Source organism: Pavona decussata, unplaced genomic scaffold, assembly GCF_977016875.1.
Source record: "Pavona decussata unplaced genomic scaffold, jaPavDecu1.1 SCAFFOLD_6, whole genome shotgun sequence".
Classification (NCBI taxonomy): Eukaryota; Metazoa; Cnidaria; class Anthozoa; order Scleractinia; family Agariciidae; genus Pavona; species Pavona decussata.
The window spans coordinates 3654680-3672760 of record NW_028145430.1 but is presented as its reverse complement, the minus strand read 5'-3'; the positions used below and the strand labels follow the sequence as shown (position 1 = coordinate 3672760).

The 18081-nt window shown below is 37.5% G+C and overlaps 1 protein-coding gene across 1 annotated transcript; it reads left to right on the top strand.

Annotated features, from left to right (window-relative positions):
• Window positions 1-18: 18 nt before the first annotated feature.
• On the top strand, window positions 19-17662 carry LOC146489239 (structure-specific endonuclease subunit MUS81-like). The gene is made up of 18 exons (XM_085107344.1): window positions 19-269; window positions 3318-3390; window positions 3518-3580; window positions 4817-4947; window positions 5878-5973; window positions 7536-7616; window positions 9030-9118; window positions 9597-9911; window positions 10194-10243; window positions 12209-12307; window positions 12558-12635; window positions 12985-13097; window positions 13998-14114; window positions 14595-14690; window positions 15068-15193; window positions 15954-16057; window positions 16995-17078; window positions 17264-17662. The coding sequence occupies exons 1-18, from the start codon at window positions 153-155 to the stop codon at window positions 17325-17327; spliced, it is 1896 nt and encodes a 631-aa protein (XP_084963470.1). The 5' UTR covers window positions 19-152; the 3' UTR covers window positions 17328-17662.
• The last annotated feature ends 419 nt before the right edge of the window (window positions 17663-18081 follow it).

Here is an 18081-nt window from a genome sequence, read left to right as displayed (position 1 = left end):
CCGCAAGAGGAACCACAGGCTCACCACAAATCTTTCTGAGCCTGACGTCAGCGGTTCTATCGTGGTGCGATCAGAGATGGCGGGCAAAATAAGATGATAAACTGCTTTAATTTGGGTTGCAAATAATCCTCGCTTTTACCGTCAAAATAGGCATGAATCATCGTAAAAAACAAAGAGAATGCCCCAACCCACTTTTCTTAAAGTGGCTGGAGGAATGGCGGGATGAGGCTAAGCAGAAAAACTCGAAGCTCCAGTACACATACGGAAAGGTGAGTCAAGTATTACTAAAATTGAAGTGCAAATGAGCAATTTGAAAAGCTATATGGAAGCTTTAATTCATTTTTTATAAAAGAAAGAATTCATGTTAAATGAACGCACACAAAGGCAATATCTGTGCACAGTGTGCAGCAATCAAATCGCGTTGTGACAAACTATGCCTTGAAGCCTCAGAAGACAGATGCTTCTTGCCTGTCAACAGACATCCTTGTTGGAATGTAGAGTGAAAGGACAGGCTGTGTGTGAAACCTGGGCCCTTCGATTCCATTTCCCCTTGACTCATTTTCCTCACAGATAGGTCCCGACTGTTAGGATAGGTCTTTTGATGGTGTACCATTTAATAATAATTTTCAAAACGTTGAAGTTCATACTGCAATGTCACAAAATTTCTTAATGTAAGCAGACTTCAAGCAGCTGGATGCAGCTGATTGCAGAATCAGTTACCAAAACATCTATGATCATATGTGGGAACTGAAGAAACTTCCATGATAGCCTTCAATCAATTGTGATTGTGTGAAAATATGGAAACCATGTTCTGCAAATCAAAACTCATCCCTTAATTATTGACCAAAACATATCTGTTTTGAAATCATAAATTTAAAATCCTTTGCTATCACATAGAAACACAGCTCTTTATGATCATTTGAGCATAAACTGAATCATGTGCACAATAATTTATTATACTGAATTTTTGGTGGCCATATGATATCAAAAGAGCTGGGTCCTATCCTTGTTCATGAGAAATGAAGACTTGAATTGAACTGTGGTGATGTATTCATTTTATGTCGTAAGATAAGAGAAAAGACAATGACAGATCATTTGCAAATTATTTGTCAAAGAGTTAACAGCTTATTAATTAATGTTTTATTGCTGTGCATACATCCTTGAACTACATTTGATGTCAAGCTTGTTCCAAAACTGTTCCTGACCAGTATTTGTGAAAAATCAATGAAGTGGTCTTATTTATTATTGACCTACAAAGCAGGGAAATTATGCGGCAAGAAAGGTCTATTATGCGGCAAATCATGTGATTTCATTTTAGCTAATTTAATCTTGTTTTATTAGGTCGAAGAGGAACATAATCCATTTTTTGCTGTTCAAGAAGCAATTAGGGCACAAAGGAATGATGAAACAGCTGAAATAAATCATTTGTTACCTCATTTCAAATTATTGAAGATCAGAGATTGCTTATTTGGTCAATTGAGTGTCACATGCAAATAATAAACACAGAACAACTTCAGTAGACACAAGCATAACTCACCGATCATTTGCAGCCATAAATATGTTTAATATCGACAGATATTTATTTTTTTGCTTGGCATGTATGAAGTTATTACCTCTAATAAGAAAAGCAGAAAACTAAATTAAAGTAGTTGCAGGCAATTTGTTAATGTTTTTTTTCACAACATACAAAGAAAGAGTTTCCATTTAAAAGGTCAAAACTGTTATCAAGGTTTGTTGCTTCGCAACCACAATTTTTTTCTGCGTTCTGCTTGTGTGGCTCAGCTTCAAGGTGCTTGTCCTCCACAAACTTCTGTAGATGATCAACCACTATGTTACACGAAGAGCAAAACAACAGACCATCGTCAACATGAAATGTTCCTTTGGGGTACTTTCTTGCCCTGTCTTTCGCCAAAATATTTACAGAAAGGTGTGATCTTTTTTTCTCCTGTGAAGAAGCGCTCTGTGTTTTAACAACAAACTTTTCCATAATGAGGATGTTTGTTTCAATAAAAAACAGAATAACTACATACTGCAAGCAACCATCGAGCAGTTTTCACGCCAATACTTACATCGCAAGTATGAAATCAAGTATGAAGGGATCAAATGACTTCTTAAAAATATATCAATGATTTTGATTGGTGTATTTACAGAAATGGAAATTGTTTATTCTGGGCCAATGATCACTTGCTTAATATTGAAAACCAGCACCAGGTCCCCAACATGTAAAATGACGCATAGAACGCCTGTTTGTTCATTTGTTCAATGAAAGAACGCTTCCAGGCGACTTTTGAGGCCTTTTGAAAGATAAAACGCTTTGAGATAACATTTAAATTATCAGAAAACTTAACATAAAGCGAGATTTTGCTCTTTTTTTCTTAAATGGTGCGATTTTGTACAAATTCTGCGATTTTTCATGGATTGTGTAAGAACATGAAAATGTCCAGTGCCTTGGCTTAAAGACAAAATTTTGGTCATTTTATCAATGGCAATTTATGAAAATGTTCACACAAGGCAAATGCTTTTAAATTATGAACTCTGATTATTTGACTGATTGACACCAAGAGATTTTCTGATCAAATTTGAGGAAATTGTATAGATAGCCTTAAGCTAGAAAACATGCTCTTTGCTTTTTAATTTTGTAAAATCTTGTCAAACTCTTGAGGAAATGTTTACAGTCAGATGTACATGTAGGACCCAGCTTCGTCCCTTCAATTTAAATATAATTAGAAATGTTTAACCTGGCATCGTAACCTTGCAACATTGGCTATTTTCATGATGGTGCCATTTGACTACAACTACTAGAATTCATTTTGTTTTCCCTTCAATTTTGTAATCCCAGTAGGGAGCAAATAACAATAGTTAACAATTAGACGGCGAGCTCGAGGTTTCTATCGGCTGAACTATCAAAGGCGATAGAAACCGAAAGCGAGCCGTCTAATTGTTTTAGCATACCTCAGTGATCGATCTATGAAGCAAAAAAATCTTTTCATTTCGTTAATTTTGATATATTTGTGCAATGATGCATGCTAAACCGCGCGCGCTCTGACAAACTGCGGTCAGATTTTACTGCAAAAAGGTATTTTCTCATGGTATTCGCAAGGGCTGATGATAATATGAATAAAAAGGAATTATTAGAAGCAGTGCATTTATAAGCTGAATACTTTGAATCACTAAGCAAATATTAAAAAATGTATTTACCTAGATTTCAACCTTGTGTGCCAACTTACTCTCTCTTGTTATCTTTTAAAATGCATGATATTGTACAGTGTGGTATTCTAGTTCACAATAATATTGTATAAATTACATTTTTTTTCTAGGCAGCTGCTGCCTTGAAGAAGTATCCGTTACCTTTAAGCTGTGGAAAGGATGCAATGATACTTGATAATATTGGTAAGTACTGGTATACCAATGATAAATGATGCAGGATGGCCGGATCATGTGCAGTCCAGAAACAAACTTGAGTGCACCAACACTCAATTCTCTTTTCATAAATGTGTTTCAATGTGTTTGCTTACAGGTGAAATGATAGCTCGCAGGCTGGATGAAGCCATGGCAAAATATCATGCCAGTAATCAGGAAGGTAAGTGTGTAAGTGAGTTTTGTGTTGTCTGTGTACTCCCACCCTTCTAAAAAGGAAGGATGAAATACCTACAATCCTGGCCAAATATGTTGGGACAATTTCCAAAACTCAACATGAAATGTTCCGCTCCCCTCCTTCAAGCAATGTTGTTATGTTGCTGTGTTTATCTACAGTCCAAGTAATTCCAGTTGCTGTCAACATTGCTAGGGGGAGTAAGTAACAAGCCTCAAAGGCTGCTTATTCTGAAAGTAATGAGGGTCGTTACTTTTGGAATTTTACGGTATCATTGCCCTGTTTGGAGTGATTATGAGTACTCTGTTACAAACAGTTATTACTTAACAAATCGACGGCAGTTTTCTATGGTCTATACTCTTATAGACCATAAAATGACGTCAAAAAATGTTCAAAACTCAAGTGGAACCACGAGCCGCAGGCGACTGGTTTCACTGCCAAGTTTGGACATTTTATGGCATCATTTTATGGTCTATAAGAGTATAGACCATAGAAAACTGCCGTTGATTTGCTTTTTACAATAACATGGAAAAAGTACGAGCGGAATTGGCTATTTTTTTTCGTTGAGAAAGCGCGCGCGTTACATCATTTATTGTCTGCACTCTTATAGACAAATTAGCTACGAGCCAATCAGCGCGCAGGAACTTAGACAGTTATTGTAAAAACTAGTATAGCTATCTTTCTGTAATAATTATTTTTCAATTTTAAGTTCTCTTATAATCATTGTAGCATAGGACATGTATTTTTATCTTGTGAGGAATTAGTGAAGACCTATTAAATAATAAGTGTAATTAATATGAACCCTTTGATAACAGCTAAACTATAAAGACAATGCCACACAGAATGATCTTAACGCAATAATATATTGTTGTGACTTGTTATCACATACATGTAACGGCATATAGACTACTCATTGTGTCATGGCAACTCAATATTGTTGTGGCAAGACATTGCATTTTTACTATCTAGCTTCAAAATCTTGGAATACATTGACACAACAAAATGTTGCAAGATGTCTGTGCACCTAAAGTTGCACATTCACAACTTGTCATCAAAAATTGTTCAATGTAACATCATCTTAAATGTTATGATGTACACTGTACCAATACATGTGCAACATGGCAACCTTGAGAATACACTGTACCTGCATCTTCTTGTGTGGACAGTGAGTAGAGAGAAATGCCATGTAATTCTGTACTTGATGTTATGGATGTTTACTTTCAGTGGCTGTTAGATACGATGTTGTACAGGAACAGTATTCAAGAGATATAAATCCTGTGATAGAATCACTGAGTATTCCATCTCCACCACTGCTGGACTTGGATATTGATGCCGTTAAAAAAAGGACTCCTAAGGTACTCACATGGCATATTGATCTAAATACAGTCTAGGCAATTTATCGATTCATTAGTCAGAAAATACATTTCTATTTAACATTTTTACCAATAGCTTCTTTTGTGCGACATTTTCCTACTCAGGCAGTTCCTAGTTACTGTACCATCTGCTGGCTTCATTCAAACTAACTACCATATAATCTGTACGTCAAGATGACAACACTATTTTGATTCCAATCAATTTATTATTAATAATCAGTTTCCAGTTGTCCTGACCAATAATTGCAGGCAAGCTGTCAAAATCTTTGTTTGTGGTGTGGAAAATAATTTTTTTTCTTATTATTTTAGATGAGCCAAACTTGATATCTTTTGAGGGCATGCAGTAGTACACATACATGTATTAAGCAAAATTTTGGAATGAGAAAAGCATTCTTTAGGGGTTTTACTGGGCTTTCAGTCGCCTTTATCGCTATCGAGAAAGTTTCTGCCTTAACGTTAAGAAATTCGAAAGTTTTTGATGAGAAGCGTCAGTTGCGGGGAAGGACAAGTTTAAAGTAGCTCTTTGATTCTGTGGGCAATGTTCAATAAAATCAGGCTCATTTTTGCATGCGTTATAAGATTCAGTTGATACATGTACAAAAAATATCTGGTATTAAAAGTGATGATGTCATGGTTGGTACAAGGACCATAAATTATGTAGTCCCCAGCTGGTTCAGGGGTTAATGGGTTACAATAAATTGAAATAAAATTAATATAACATTATTATGGTGCATTTTGCATTTTTTTGTCCAAGATGAATAATCATTTCATGTTAACTATAATGAATTACAATAATTATTTTTTCTATAAAGTGTCAGTCAAAAGTAGACCCACAAGGTCTAAGTAAAGTCAGTATGAAATATTTGTAATTGATTGGATTTTTGTTCTCTGATTTTGCTTCACTGGTTTTAGAAGAAACAAAGCAGGACGAAAATGGTGCGTGAATACATTCCAACTTACAGATCAGGAGCACATGCTTTGATGCTGACCCTGTATAGGCAAAGCCAGGTTATTGCTAATACTCTATACTTTAATAAAGTTGAAATGATTGGGGTGTGTCTTACATACAGTCAGAGTGCATTCTGGTCATTATTTCACAATAACATCCATATTTCTCATTAATCACAAGGCATATAACATTTCTTGGTTTCAAGCTTCATCTGTAGTCTCATTCCAAAAATGGAGAATTCTGACTGTAATAATATTTTTAGTCGTACAGAGCAACCTCTTTACAGACACCCGCTTAATACAGAGCCTTTTCATACACTTTTCTGTGACCCAAGTGACACACTCTCATACAAAGTTAACCTCACTTTACGACACTGGTTACCTGTGCATTTTATAAATTGTCTAGTATTCAGTCCATCTGGCTGAACTACAAACTGAAAATATGTGAGTGCAGAGCAAAGTCACTGACTATCTTAAATGATTACATTGCCAGCCACGTTTAAAGGACCAAGATAACATTAACTCCCGTGGCAGACTATTTGAATGAGCATAAGGTTTCTTAAGTTTGAATTTATGTTACAGTCGCTTTTCCATGTAAATTGTATGTTTAGTCTTTGTGTCAATAAAACATTGTGCAGATGTGTACGGACACTTTTGCATGTCCCTTTGGTGTACTTTGGTCTACTATATACCTGCCAACTTTTTCTAAGTTATAGGCGTGAGATTTTTATCCTGGGAGTGCTGGGATTTTTGAAGACGACACGATTATTTCCAAAGATTCCCGAAGAATTCCGAAGTCTTCCGAAGACGTCCGAAGTCTTCTGAGGACGTCCGAACTCTCAGGACGCATATAGACGCGAGCTTGCTCCCAGTGCTTTTCACCTTCAAAAATCAGAGATTGCGAGGACGGTATTGTCATTTATTCCTTTTGCACATGGTTTTTTGTTCTAACATGGGTCTGAGTTAACATATTTTTGGAAATTGTGTCAAGCAAGACGGCAACAACTCACATTTTTCAATCAAGCATGAGAAATTGGCCCGCAAGCGTGAGCCGGCGTGAGATCGAAGTTTTCAACCCACAGGCGTGAGACTCACGCCTAAGGCGTGAGAGTTGGCAGGTATACTACTAGTTAGGATATCAAGAAAGCGAATAAGGCATTTTGGCATGATGTGATCTTATTAGTCTTAGTATATATTGTGTCTTATGCTATACAGTTCATTGGACCCCAGACTGTACTAAGCTGTATTACTAATGATAATCATAAGATTTGGTGTTACACTATGTTTTCTCGATAGCAAACACCCGGGACACTTATTTCAAAATTCTGCTTTGTTGTCTTTTCAACATCAATACACTGGCTTGAATTTCACATTTCATAACACGGAGGGACCTTATGTGAAGGACAGGGCATAATGGAGGGTGGACCTGTGATCCAAGACATTCAGTACTTGCATCATATGTTTCTTCAACCTCATTCCCAGGGTATCTCTTCTTCCCGTCCGTATGTTTCTTCATTCAAGTTTTATGATCTTATTTTGTAAATTAGCTGTCTTAGTTGAACATACTATATTGCAACCTTAATAAACAACAGGTTTGTACACCGTTATGTTTTGTTTTGCAGAGGCCCAGCTATCGAGGATACATGACCAGACCTGAGTTGCAAAAGGAAGCTCAGCCACTCTGTGATGCTTCCTTCACCATGGTAATGTAAAATAATAATTACTGTGTAAAGTTTTATGTGAGTGTGTAGTCAAAAAAGTGCAGCATTGCTTATTTCCAGGACACAGTTAAGGTTTAGGACAAGGAGAGGTCAATCTATGAAAATGAAAATTGGAATTTATAAATTAAAAATAAGTTATTTTGCTGTTAGATCTTAAAGGGGTATTGTTACGCTGATTTTGCTGTATTTTCATCAAAACTGAGTGAACAAATATTTGACAAAGAACTGTTTGGTAACATGAAATTGCTCTTTCAACACCTGGAAAAAAATATTAAGGTTTTTCTCCAACGAATAACAAACCATCATAAATTTTAGCAGCTTCTCTAAAATACACATGAAGAACTTGAAAAAAGTTGCCAATTTTTTCAAGTTGCAATCCATTTCCATCCTAGCCATCCACAGCCAAACATAATTAATACTAGTTTCTGTACACTAGTAGGGTTATTGTTAACAACACTGAACCATTATTTTAATGATTCCATTGAAACAAAAGGTGTTTTTTGGCCATTCACAGTGATGCTAAAAATAGGTGACACTGCCCCTGTAAAGGGAACCTCCACTCTCACAACAAATTGATGGTTAAGCGTTGGAAATAGTGTCTAAATTCTAAATAATCGTCTAAAACGTAGAAATGACATTCAAGTGTGTTAAAAATTAGATATGATTATCAACAACTTTCGCTTTTAAATTTCCTGGGGGCAGCCATTTTGAATTTGATGATGTGTAATGGTTGCCGCTATTGTTATTCAGCAGAAGTTCTTTTGTGTAAAACAATTGAGCAACCTTATTACGTCATGAAATCCAAGATGGCGGCGTGCTGGAAATTTAAAAGCGAAAATAGCCGATAATCAAATTATGTTTTTTCTGTCACTGAAATATTATTTCCATTATTTCCAATGAAATTTCAAAGAAAATTGTATTTTCAATAATGTAACGTTAACATGCTTCGAGAGTGGAGGTTTCCTTTAGCTTGGTGTTCGAAAAGCAGAATGCTTAAAAGATGCATTGACTCTACAAAAAACCTAACTACATTAATTGAGCAAAAATATTTATACTGCTCAGAAACAAACACGTGCATGAACCAAAGAAAGATAAATAACATATTTAAAGAAAGCAGTGATTACCGCAGCAGCATGCACCGTAAACATAACATTTCAAAACTTAAGTACAGTATTTATCTTAACATTTACTTCTGAAGATCTGACCAAACCCAACCTGTTTGATTGTATGGTAGCAGTGGGAAAACTATTCAGAACCAAATTGCAAAGAAATGTCAAAACACAAAAGAAAAAGACACAAGCACTGCCTGCAACCAACTGAAAATGGCTGACTGCAATAGAACACAACCTTTCAACTAGCTTAACACAACTGACTAAGTGCTTGTTATTGCCATAGCCTGATCCCGGGAGTCATTACACAGCTTGGTCTTCTATGTCCACACTGATCAAGAAAGGCTTTATTCTCAAGACAAACAACCCTGCCAGGTATTGTAAAACGGGCAAATATAACTTTTAAGTAAAAAATTAATGTTAAAATTTCCTTGCCCCTGCCATGCCATTGTTTTTATAATTTTTCGTGATAGTTAAATGAAGTTGTTGTTGTTTGTTGCTTTCATCAGATCCTTATTTATTTTACTGTACCTTCCACAGGTTTGCATATGGTCAGGTGTGTTTTTTTACAAGCTAAATGAAATATTTTTTGAGTATCAACCCTGCAGTTAACTACATTTCTGATACGAAATAATTCTATGATGTAATTATTATAATAGCAACTTCACTGTTTATATAAATAATTTAAGTGGAGATGTACAGTGACCTCTATAGATGTCTAGTACATGCTACACGTATACTTTTGAAAAAAAAAAGTCCAAATCATAGCTGTGAAAAGTCAAATTAACATCCGCTAACTACTAGCTGTGTTGAGGCTCATTGGAAGCAATAGACTTTTTTGTTTTGTTTTCAGATATTCCCTGACAGATGAAGGTTGTGGTTTAGCTGAGAAGCTTGAGACTGTCACAGGAGACAGTTTGTCACCAGTATCAAGCACCACTGCATCCTTTGCTAATGACTCCTTCCAGTCTCCATCAAGATGCAGTACAGTTGATTTAACAAGTGAAAGAAACTTCACTTTGGCAACTGCAGAGGTAGCTAGGAATTCCAAACTAGTACAGCACGTGTGTATAGACTTGAAAGAACCTGAAGGCATCTGTAAGGAATCTACTGGCTATTACAATTTTACAAGTGTAAGAAAAAGAAAACAAGAAGAAATCAAACCAAGGTGAGCTTGAACCTTTTTTTATCATAAAAGGATAGCAAAAAGTGCCTCAACATTGACTTGCCTCCTGTACCCATTTCTAACATCGTCCAATATCTTTTTTCAAGAAAACACCACCAAACTGCATGGATGTTTCTAAAATTTATCTGGTTGTACATGATTAGTAATCAAAGTTCATGTTAAACAAGGATTGGCTTAATCAGGCTTTGAACAACTGGGCTTAGAGCTCAAGTTCTAGCTTATTTGATATATAACAGACTACATTAATTTTTTTTCATTTGGTAGGATTGAAGAAGACAATGACAGTTTCACCCATGACTTTGTGATGAGACCAGGTACATTGTACATAATTTAGCCTCTCCTTATGCAACCTGATTAAGGAAAAAACATTCTTTGGGAAGAGTAGCAGGGTTTGGAAGATGCCCCCTACCACCAGCAGGGGAGGTCTGAGAAAATTTTGGGTAAATATTTGCCATCCAGGGCCAGGTTACATAAAGCATCTTAAGATAAGTGCAAGTTTTCTGCAGTTGGTCATTCCAAAGAATTTTCTGTCACTCTCTTTGGGTTCCCTATCCTTTTCAAACTCATTAATAATTCATCAAGAGAAAACAAAGAAAATCATTACCGTCGCTGTGGTTTGGATATGTGTTCCTAATTACCATAAAATTTTGCCAACTTTAGCCTTGAATTTCTCCGAGAATTATTGATCATTTGAGAAGCCATATCAAACACTTGAAAGTGTGTTTCATCAGACCTCCAAACACCTCAAAGTCATTTTAAAAAACTCGAGTGCACCTCGTTTTTTCAACCTACTTCTCAGTGTTTGGATATCTGATGAAACACACCTTCTTGTGTTTGATATATTACTTAGTAAACCGCCTTCAGCTGAACACAGGCCAAGGCCTAGAAATTTGGACCCTGCTCCTTAAGTGTATTCCTCTAGAAATTGGCAATTTTTTATGCCCCATTGTAGATGTTCTTTAAATTTCATAACCCCTGTTCGTTCAACTGATATATCTGAAATGCTAAAGTTGTGTCTCCACACAAATCAGATTTTTGTTGTCTTTCCCTATCTGTTTCAGCATAAGGGATGCAATACTAATTTGAGTTCAAAATAATTATTATTGTTATTTTAGTGTTATTTTTGAAGCTTGAGTACATTTGCAATAATTTATTATACCCCATTCTAGAAAATGCCCGAGGTATGGATACTGTGTTCTAGACCAAGAGTCACAAAATCATGACCCCAATGGGTGACACATAGCTGCTTAGGTGTTGTTAGGGAGGTCAACCCTCCCCATCCCAGGAGTAAAGGACAAACTAAATGACTCTGTGAATTATGTTCATGCAGTGATAGCACTATTGAAGAATTAATCATCACACTTAGAGTGGCTTGAACTTAAAATTGAAGGGCCGAGACCATAACCGACCTAAATGACTTTTCAGGTTGCTTTTTGTTATTTTAGGTCAGATTCACTGTATTTTTGCATGTGGCCTTGAATCCCTTCAGGAAAAATTGTTCCAATGTTTTATTGGCTGCTTTACACTTCGTTTTGTGATAAAAATGGAAATCTTGCCCATAACGACAGGTTTTTAAATAAATAAAAATTTGCAAACAAAGCGCAAAGCAGCGGGTAAAACATTGGATCAACATTCCCTGATGGAATTCAAGCCCTAATAAATGGGAAAGCTGGTGAATCTGAGCTAAAACTTACAACAAAAAGCGATCAATCTTAAAAGTCATTTAGGGCGGTTATGCTCTCAGCACTTCAATTATTGTCAAATTTACTGGGTTCAGTACACATCAACACATTGGAATCACAAATCATTAAACTTAAGCACAAGAACATCCCGTTCAAGCCTCACTTTTTTTTTCTGGATTTCTTTTCGCAAGCACATTAGTTGCATACATAACTTTGATGGTTCTTTCACCTGCAGTTCAAATGTATGAATTTCATGTAGAAAGAACGCACTCCTAATACAGATTGGACTCGAGATTGTATGGGACAGTCGATCAACTAGCCTGCAAGCAAGCTCTTAGGGAAGAGGAGGGGCAGGGAGGGGAGAAGGAGTGGAGAGCTTGCTCGCAGGCTATCGATCAACAAATGAATTGATCTTGGGACACGTATCTGGCATCCTCTGCAGATTTTACAGGGGTGGATGACATCATTACCAACTCGGCAAAGAAGAGAGAGTTTGGGATCGAGATCATCGAATGCACTCCCTAATCTTTGATTATGACTAGTTTCTATGAGTAAATTTGAGATGAACCTAAGTTACATCTAACTTTTTTTTGACAGGAACATTTGATATTATGTTGTGCGTTGATGTCAATGAGACAACAACAGGACAAGCCAAGTCAAGAAAAGTTGCTCTTGTACCTGAACTAAAGAAAAATGGTACGGATTATATGGGAAGGTGTTATCATAATAATTATTATAGAATTATTTATTATTATAATTATTATTATTATTATTATTGCCTTAATTGATTGAATCAAATAATTATTTCTCAGAATCTCTCAGAAATGAATTCTGTTGGCATTTAAGTGCAATTTTGAAGTCCTCCTCAAAGTATTATGTAGATAAAATTAGTACATATAGAAAGTCTTTTGTAGCAGGAATAATTGAGCATTACATTTTCTCTTAGGAGTGCAATTTGATGTCCGTAAGCTACAACTTGGGGACTTCCTGTGGGTAGCACGTGAAAGAACTGTGCCAACACCAGGTATTGTGTGTAAAGATTACTAAATAATAACAACCATAAAATACTCTCTTTGCTTTGCACCGTTGCCCCTCTTCTGTCTACAATGTTTTTTGTTGTTGTTTTCATTCTTTCGCGTGCTTTTTTTCACGTTTGTCCTCCTGCAAAGAAGATAGTAATCTCACTGCTTCGTTCTGTATTTTTTTTTTCTTTTTTTGCTGCGGTAAACATTTCTTATTGCCAGGTGATCGTATTTACCAACAGATTAGCCACATATTTAAACACAAACAAAAACAAGTAAAACTGAAGTTTGGGATGCTCTTAGAAACAAACTTTCAATAGTGTGCCTTATTGTTTTTTGATCATGCTGTAGGTTGTTTGTCGGTGCCAGTAGCTCGCGAGGTAGTGCTGGATTATGTAGTTGAGAGGAAAAGAATGGATGACCTCTGTGGAAGTATCATTGATGGTCGATTTCGGGAACAAAAGGTCTATCTTCTATCTTGTATTAATGCTGAGGCTATAACTCGAGAGTAAAAACGTGCTTGAACACATTTCTCGCTTAAAGGTGTACGTGTTGGAGTCAACAGGTCTGAAATGTTGTTTAAGTGGCGTACAGAGCAAGTCTTTCTAGGGTAACAGTTTAAGTACCCAGCCTTCTGTGATATAGACGGTTGTAGGGTTCTGTCATCCTCTATTCCCCAAAATTACATGGCCAAATTAGCTCTGGTTGCCTTAAGAACGGAAGCATAATTAGACTTCTTTTTCTTTGTTCATCGTGACCAATTTGCATGCTAAACTGAACCAGGATGTCGTGCTTTTTCATTTATATATTCATCCAGGGTGGAGAGGTACTTGACCCATGTTTGGGTATAGGGGTACCCCTGGGGAGTTTGAAACCCTGACCCTGTTTACGACGAAAATCACTCTACATACCTACCCTGTGTAGTACAACGCCCTCTATTTTAAGACACTATTTTGATACTGAAAGCAATAGCAATAATATGTAGTCCTGAAAATGATCTAATGTTGACTGATCACCTCCTAAACAGATACAGATAAATGTCTCTGATTTTGGATTGCTAAATATTCAACGACAGTCTTGCAGCTATACCCTGTTTAGGACGCGTCTAGACCCTGATTAGGACAGACTCACTTGATATTTTATCCCCTGTTCAGGACAGAGGGGCCAAAAACCATACCATATCCAGCGGCACGTCCCCGTATAGCCCATATAGGGGAGTAACCCCCACCCCCCGGGCCGTACATTTTCCTTTTACTGGCGGTTTTTTAAGCAACACTAAATCAAATTTAATAGTATTTAGGTGGTGTAGAAAACAAAGTAGTAACGACCTAAATGCTGTTTGTCCCCTTACTGTTCCGCTATAGTTTCGTTTGCACCATTGCGGCTTAAGACATCCAATCTATCTTGTGGAGGATTTTGGCTCCATACAACACATGAGCCTTCCAGAGAGCACACTGCAGCAAGCCATTGTTAATACTCAGGTTGGTCAGCAGTTTTACTTCATGTTCATTATGCTCACAGAACGACAGGCCCCATCAAATGCTGTCGTCATTACTTACAGTAAGTTCATATTTCATGCATTTGGTGTCTTTTCGTTTTGATTTGTTTTTAACAAAGGGACTGTCTTGAATTTGTCTTTCTTTGTGTAGAAATTTATTGTTAGTTTGTCAGCATCTCGAGGACAGCCAACGACTTCCTCTCAAAACATCTTCGCAAATTAAACCCGGCTAATTTTCGATAATTTTGTGAAATTCCCATGATCCCTTTAAGTCTTGTTGCTTAAGCGCGAGACTCTTCAAAACCGCGAACGTTCATTGAAATTGCTGTATTACTTCCTACGTGCGGTACCACCTTTTTTCCTTACTCTGAACCCCAATCACTTGGCCGAAGCAACGCATAATCCCTGTTGTTTATAGCCAGACCGGCTGCAGTGTAATTGTTTTGTGTTGATGTTGCTTTAGGTAGTAGATGGCTTTTTTGTCAAGAGGACAAATGATCTGAAAGAGTCTGTTGCTTACTTGACAGTGATGACTCGATACCTGCAAAGGATTTACTCAGTAAGTTTCTGATGTGTTGACCATCCACAATCAAACGTCAAGTAAACTTGGTTTTCACAAATGCATTTTGTTAGGCCTTGGTAATTTATTGGTGCATTTTTGTTGTGACCACGAAATGCGTCTTTAGTTTGTTTGTTTGTTTTTTCGTTGTTTTGTTTTTTTCAAAAGGCATAATCTAATCTGGTTTGATGCATGTCTATCATCTTTATCAAAAAAAAAAATGTCTGCTAATCTGATAAGGTTGTTGGTATTTAAAAGGATAGAACGAAGCTACCTCTCGAACAGGTCGTAAAATTAACCTTGTTCAGTCTATCTCTAATCAATCACACGTAGTATTGAAGAACACTGATCTTTTTGTTTCTTGAACTTATCGTCAGAATAAAATTCTCATAAGTTGTCGTCAAGGAGGATTGGATGAAGCACGATCGAGCGGTTCAAGAGGAAAACATCAAATGTACCTTATGAGTTTTCCTGACTTCAACGACTCGACTGTTAAAAACAAGGTGACTATATGTCAGTTTGTCTTCATGTATGGATGCCCCATCTGTCCAGCCCATCCATCATAGTTATTTCGGGCAGCCAACTTAGTCCTAATCATTGCAGCAAATGTATGAGCACAAATTAAGTTACTTTTGTCAGGGTCGACGCGGTTCAGTAGACACTTTCAGGACCACGTCCCTTAAGGTCTGCTGAGGCCCATTTCTCGAAAGTCCCAGTAATTTGCCGGGTCCGATAAGTGTTAGCCTCCCACGCAGACGTTCTTAGGGGTTCGTCACACGTTCCTGCCGCGTGACGAACCCCTAAGAACGTCTGCGTGGGAGGCCAGATAAGTGTCTTTGGTGATAAATGTTTCTTAACAGAAGTTTTGTTAGCTTTGAATACTAAATTTTAAAACCTTATAATTCTATGAAAACACCATACCATGTCTGTAATCACTTTATAATCGGCGAAAAAAACATTTAAAAATATACTTATCGGGTCCGGTCAGTTACCGGGACTTTCGAGAAACAGGCCCCTGACTACCTACTGCTTCAGGTGAGGGGACTAACATTCAATTAAGAGGGTGGGAGTGGGGAGAGACGGCATATCCCGAAGGGTCCAATATAGTGCCGCTCCTTTTCTTTTTCTTTTTCTTTTTTTTTTTTTTTTTTTCGTAACAGTGAAGGGGTGGAGGGGGGGGAGGGACAACAGTGCATACAGTGTAGGTAAGAGTTTGGGTCACGTCCATCAGAAGTGACATTGGTTACTGCTGTTGCATTGTAGGTGATGACAGTGAGCGAAGTATTTGCTAAACAGCTCATGCAGATAAGTGGAATATCGCCAGATAAAGCTGTTGCCATCTTGGAGAGATATCCCACACCTAGAAGGTACTGCCACTCGCCATATTGTGTCGCTACTGCAGAGGTTTTTACTTGTAAAGGAGTCCCATCTGGAAAGCACCTTACGAATATTTGACGAAGTCTTTTTTTTATATAGAAGAAAAGATTCTCGTAGTTATCTACGCAACCAGACTGTTGCGTAAAAAACCTGGAAAAAAATTCAGGCTTGAACGGGATTTGAACCCATGATCTCTGCAATGTCGGATGGCTTGATAGCTCAGTTGGTAGAGCACTACACTGGCATCACAGAGGTCATGGGTTCGAATCCCGCTCAAACCTGACTTTTTTTTCAGGTTTTTTCGCAACAGTTTGGTTGCGTAGATAACTACGAGAATCTTTCTTCTATATAATCTTTGATCCGCAGTACTTATACATGCTTCATAGTCTTTTTTTTATTGACGACACAGATCGTTACACCACAATAAACTACAAAACAAACTATATATCCTAATATAGAGCATTGTTACCCTCATTGTAGATCATTCATCGTATGGTATGCGGTGCCGCCGGCTCTTTCTGATGAATGTGAATACTGTCTTTCTAGAATGGCTTTCAATTTACCTTCCAGTGTAATCTGTAGTTTCATCTTGTTTGCATTGCTAACCAATTAAAACAAAAATCGTGAGAAATTCTGATTTGATCGTTTTCGTTTTTTCTCGCGCCTGGATCCAGTTCTTATTGTTTAACTGGGTTGTTGGCGCAGATAAAGAAATTGTAGTTTGTGAAAGATTAAATACATCAGTCAAATATGCTGACCTTAAAGAATAATGGAGACACATCTTCAATAACATGCAGTGCGACGACTTAAAGTAGTTCAACATTTAACAAAAATATAACAATTATATAATATTAAAAGTAAGGAAAAGCTAATAATAAATTAAAATTTAACTGTGTAATTTTCCTCTCTTCTTTGGTTCGTCTTTAGGCTTCTTGATGCCTACAAATCACAGAGCAGTGTGAAAGACAGGGAATTGCTTCTTTCCGCCCTGAAATGCGGCAAGAACCAGAGGTATGAGTCATCGCTTGTCTTCCCCAAAGATATCAATTTGTAAAGGCTTTTCTAGTTTCTTAGACTTCACGAGCACCCCACTCGATACTCTAAGAAGGGAGTTGATTATACTCCTTACGCCCCTTATAGTAAGGTTCCAAGGTTAATACAGCAAATTTACAAGCACAATACTTCAAATCTTACAGGAGTCTTGGCCCATCTGTCAGTAGACTGATTTATCAACTGTACTGCTCGCCTATCCTGTGTTGAGTCAGCTGCAGCCACTTAACGTGAGAACGCTGCTGTCACTGCAGACAGGACAAGAACACCAGCAGCAGTTTGGTCAAAACCCAATGGAACAAATGCTGGACAATGTTGCAGGAGAGGTCGGTTGTGTTGCAGCCACAAGAACCTCTTCTCTACGGGATAGTTCGCAGTTATTACTATTTGGCTCCCCGCTGGTCAAAAACCGGAAAGAGTTTCTCGATCCTTCATCAAAAATAATGACAAGGAGAACAAAATTTTTTTTACATCCCATTACGCAGTGTAATAGTTCCCTCATTTTTTTCACATAAAATGATTAAATATTGTTTTGCCTCTCCCTCTTTTTCTTTTACGACCGCTGTATACATTTGCTTCCTTTGTGTTCACTTTTACCACGTTAAACGTTTTGTTTTTTTACTTTTCTGTTTCAAACACTGCGCGACGCCTTTCCGTGGTGTTGCGGAAGCCTGCTCTCACCACGGACACCGTCATGTTTTCCGTTGGGTTTCGCGACTGTTAGGTCCGCTTTCTTTATAATTGGTGACAAATCGCAGGTGTCGCAAAAACTATCACCGGGTCTGCGTCCAGTTTCGCCCGCTATGTACGACTGAGAACCTGCAGGATAAGTGATGACGTAAACGAGGTAATTAGTCGTACAAGAGAACCTGGAAGCCGGGTTTGTATGGACGCAGGTCTTTCATCGTGAGCGGTGGCAGGGAAAGGTCTTGAATAAGGCATCGTCCGTGTTTGTGTCGGAGTG

Bases quoted from the DNA above. Each gene is read 5' to 3' on its own strand.
- LOC146489239 (XM_085107344.1), top strand. From the start codon at position 153: ATGAATCATCGTAAAAAACAAAGAGAATGCCCCAACCCACTTTTCTTA. The intron at 14,691-15,067 runs GTAAGTTTCTGA...ACTTATCGTCAG, and splicing joins ACCTGCAAAGGATTTACTCA to AATAAAATTCTCATAAGTTG. The intron at 17,079-17,263 runs GTATGAGTCATC...CAAATCTTACAG, and splicing joins AAATGCGGCAAGAACCAGAG to GAGTCTTGGCCCATCTGTCA.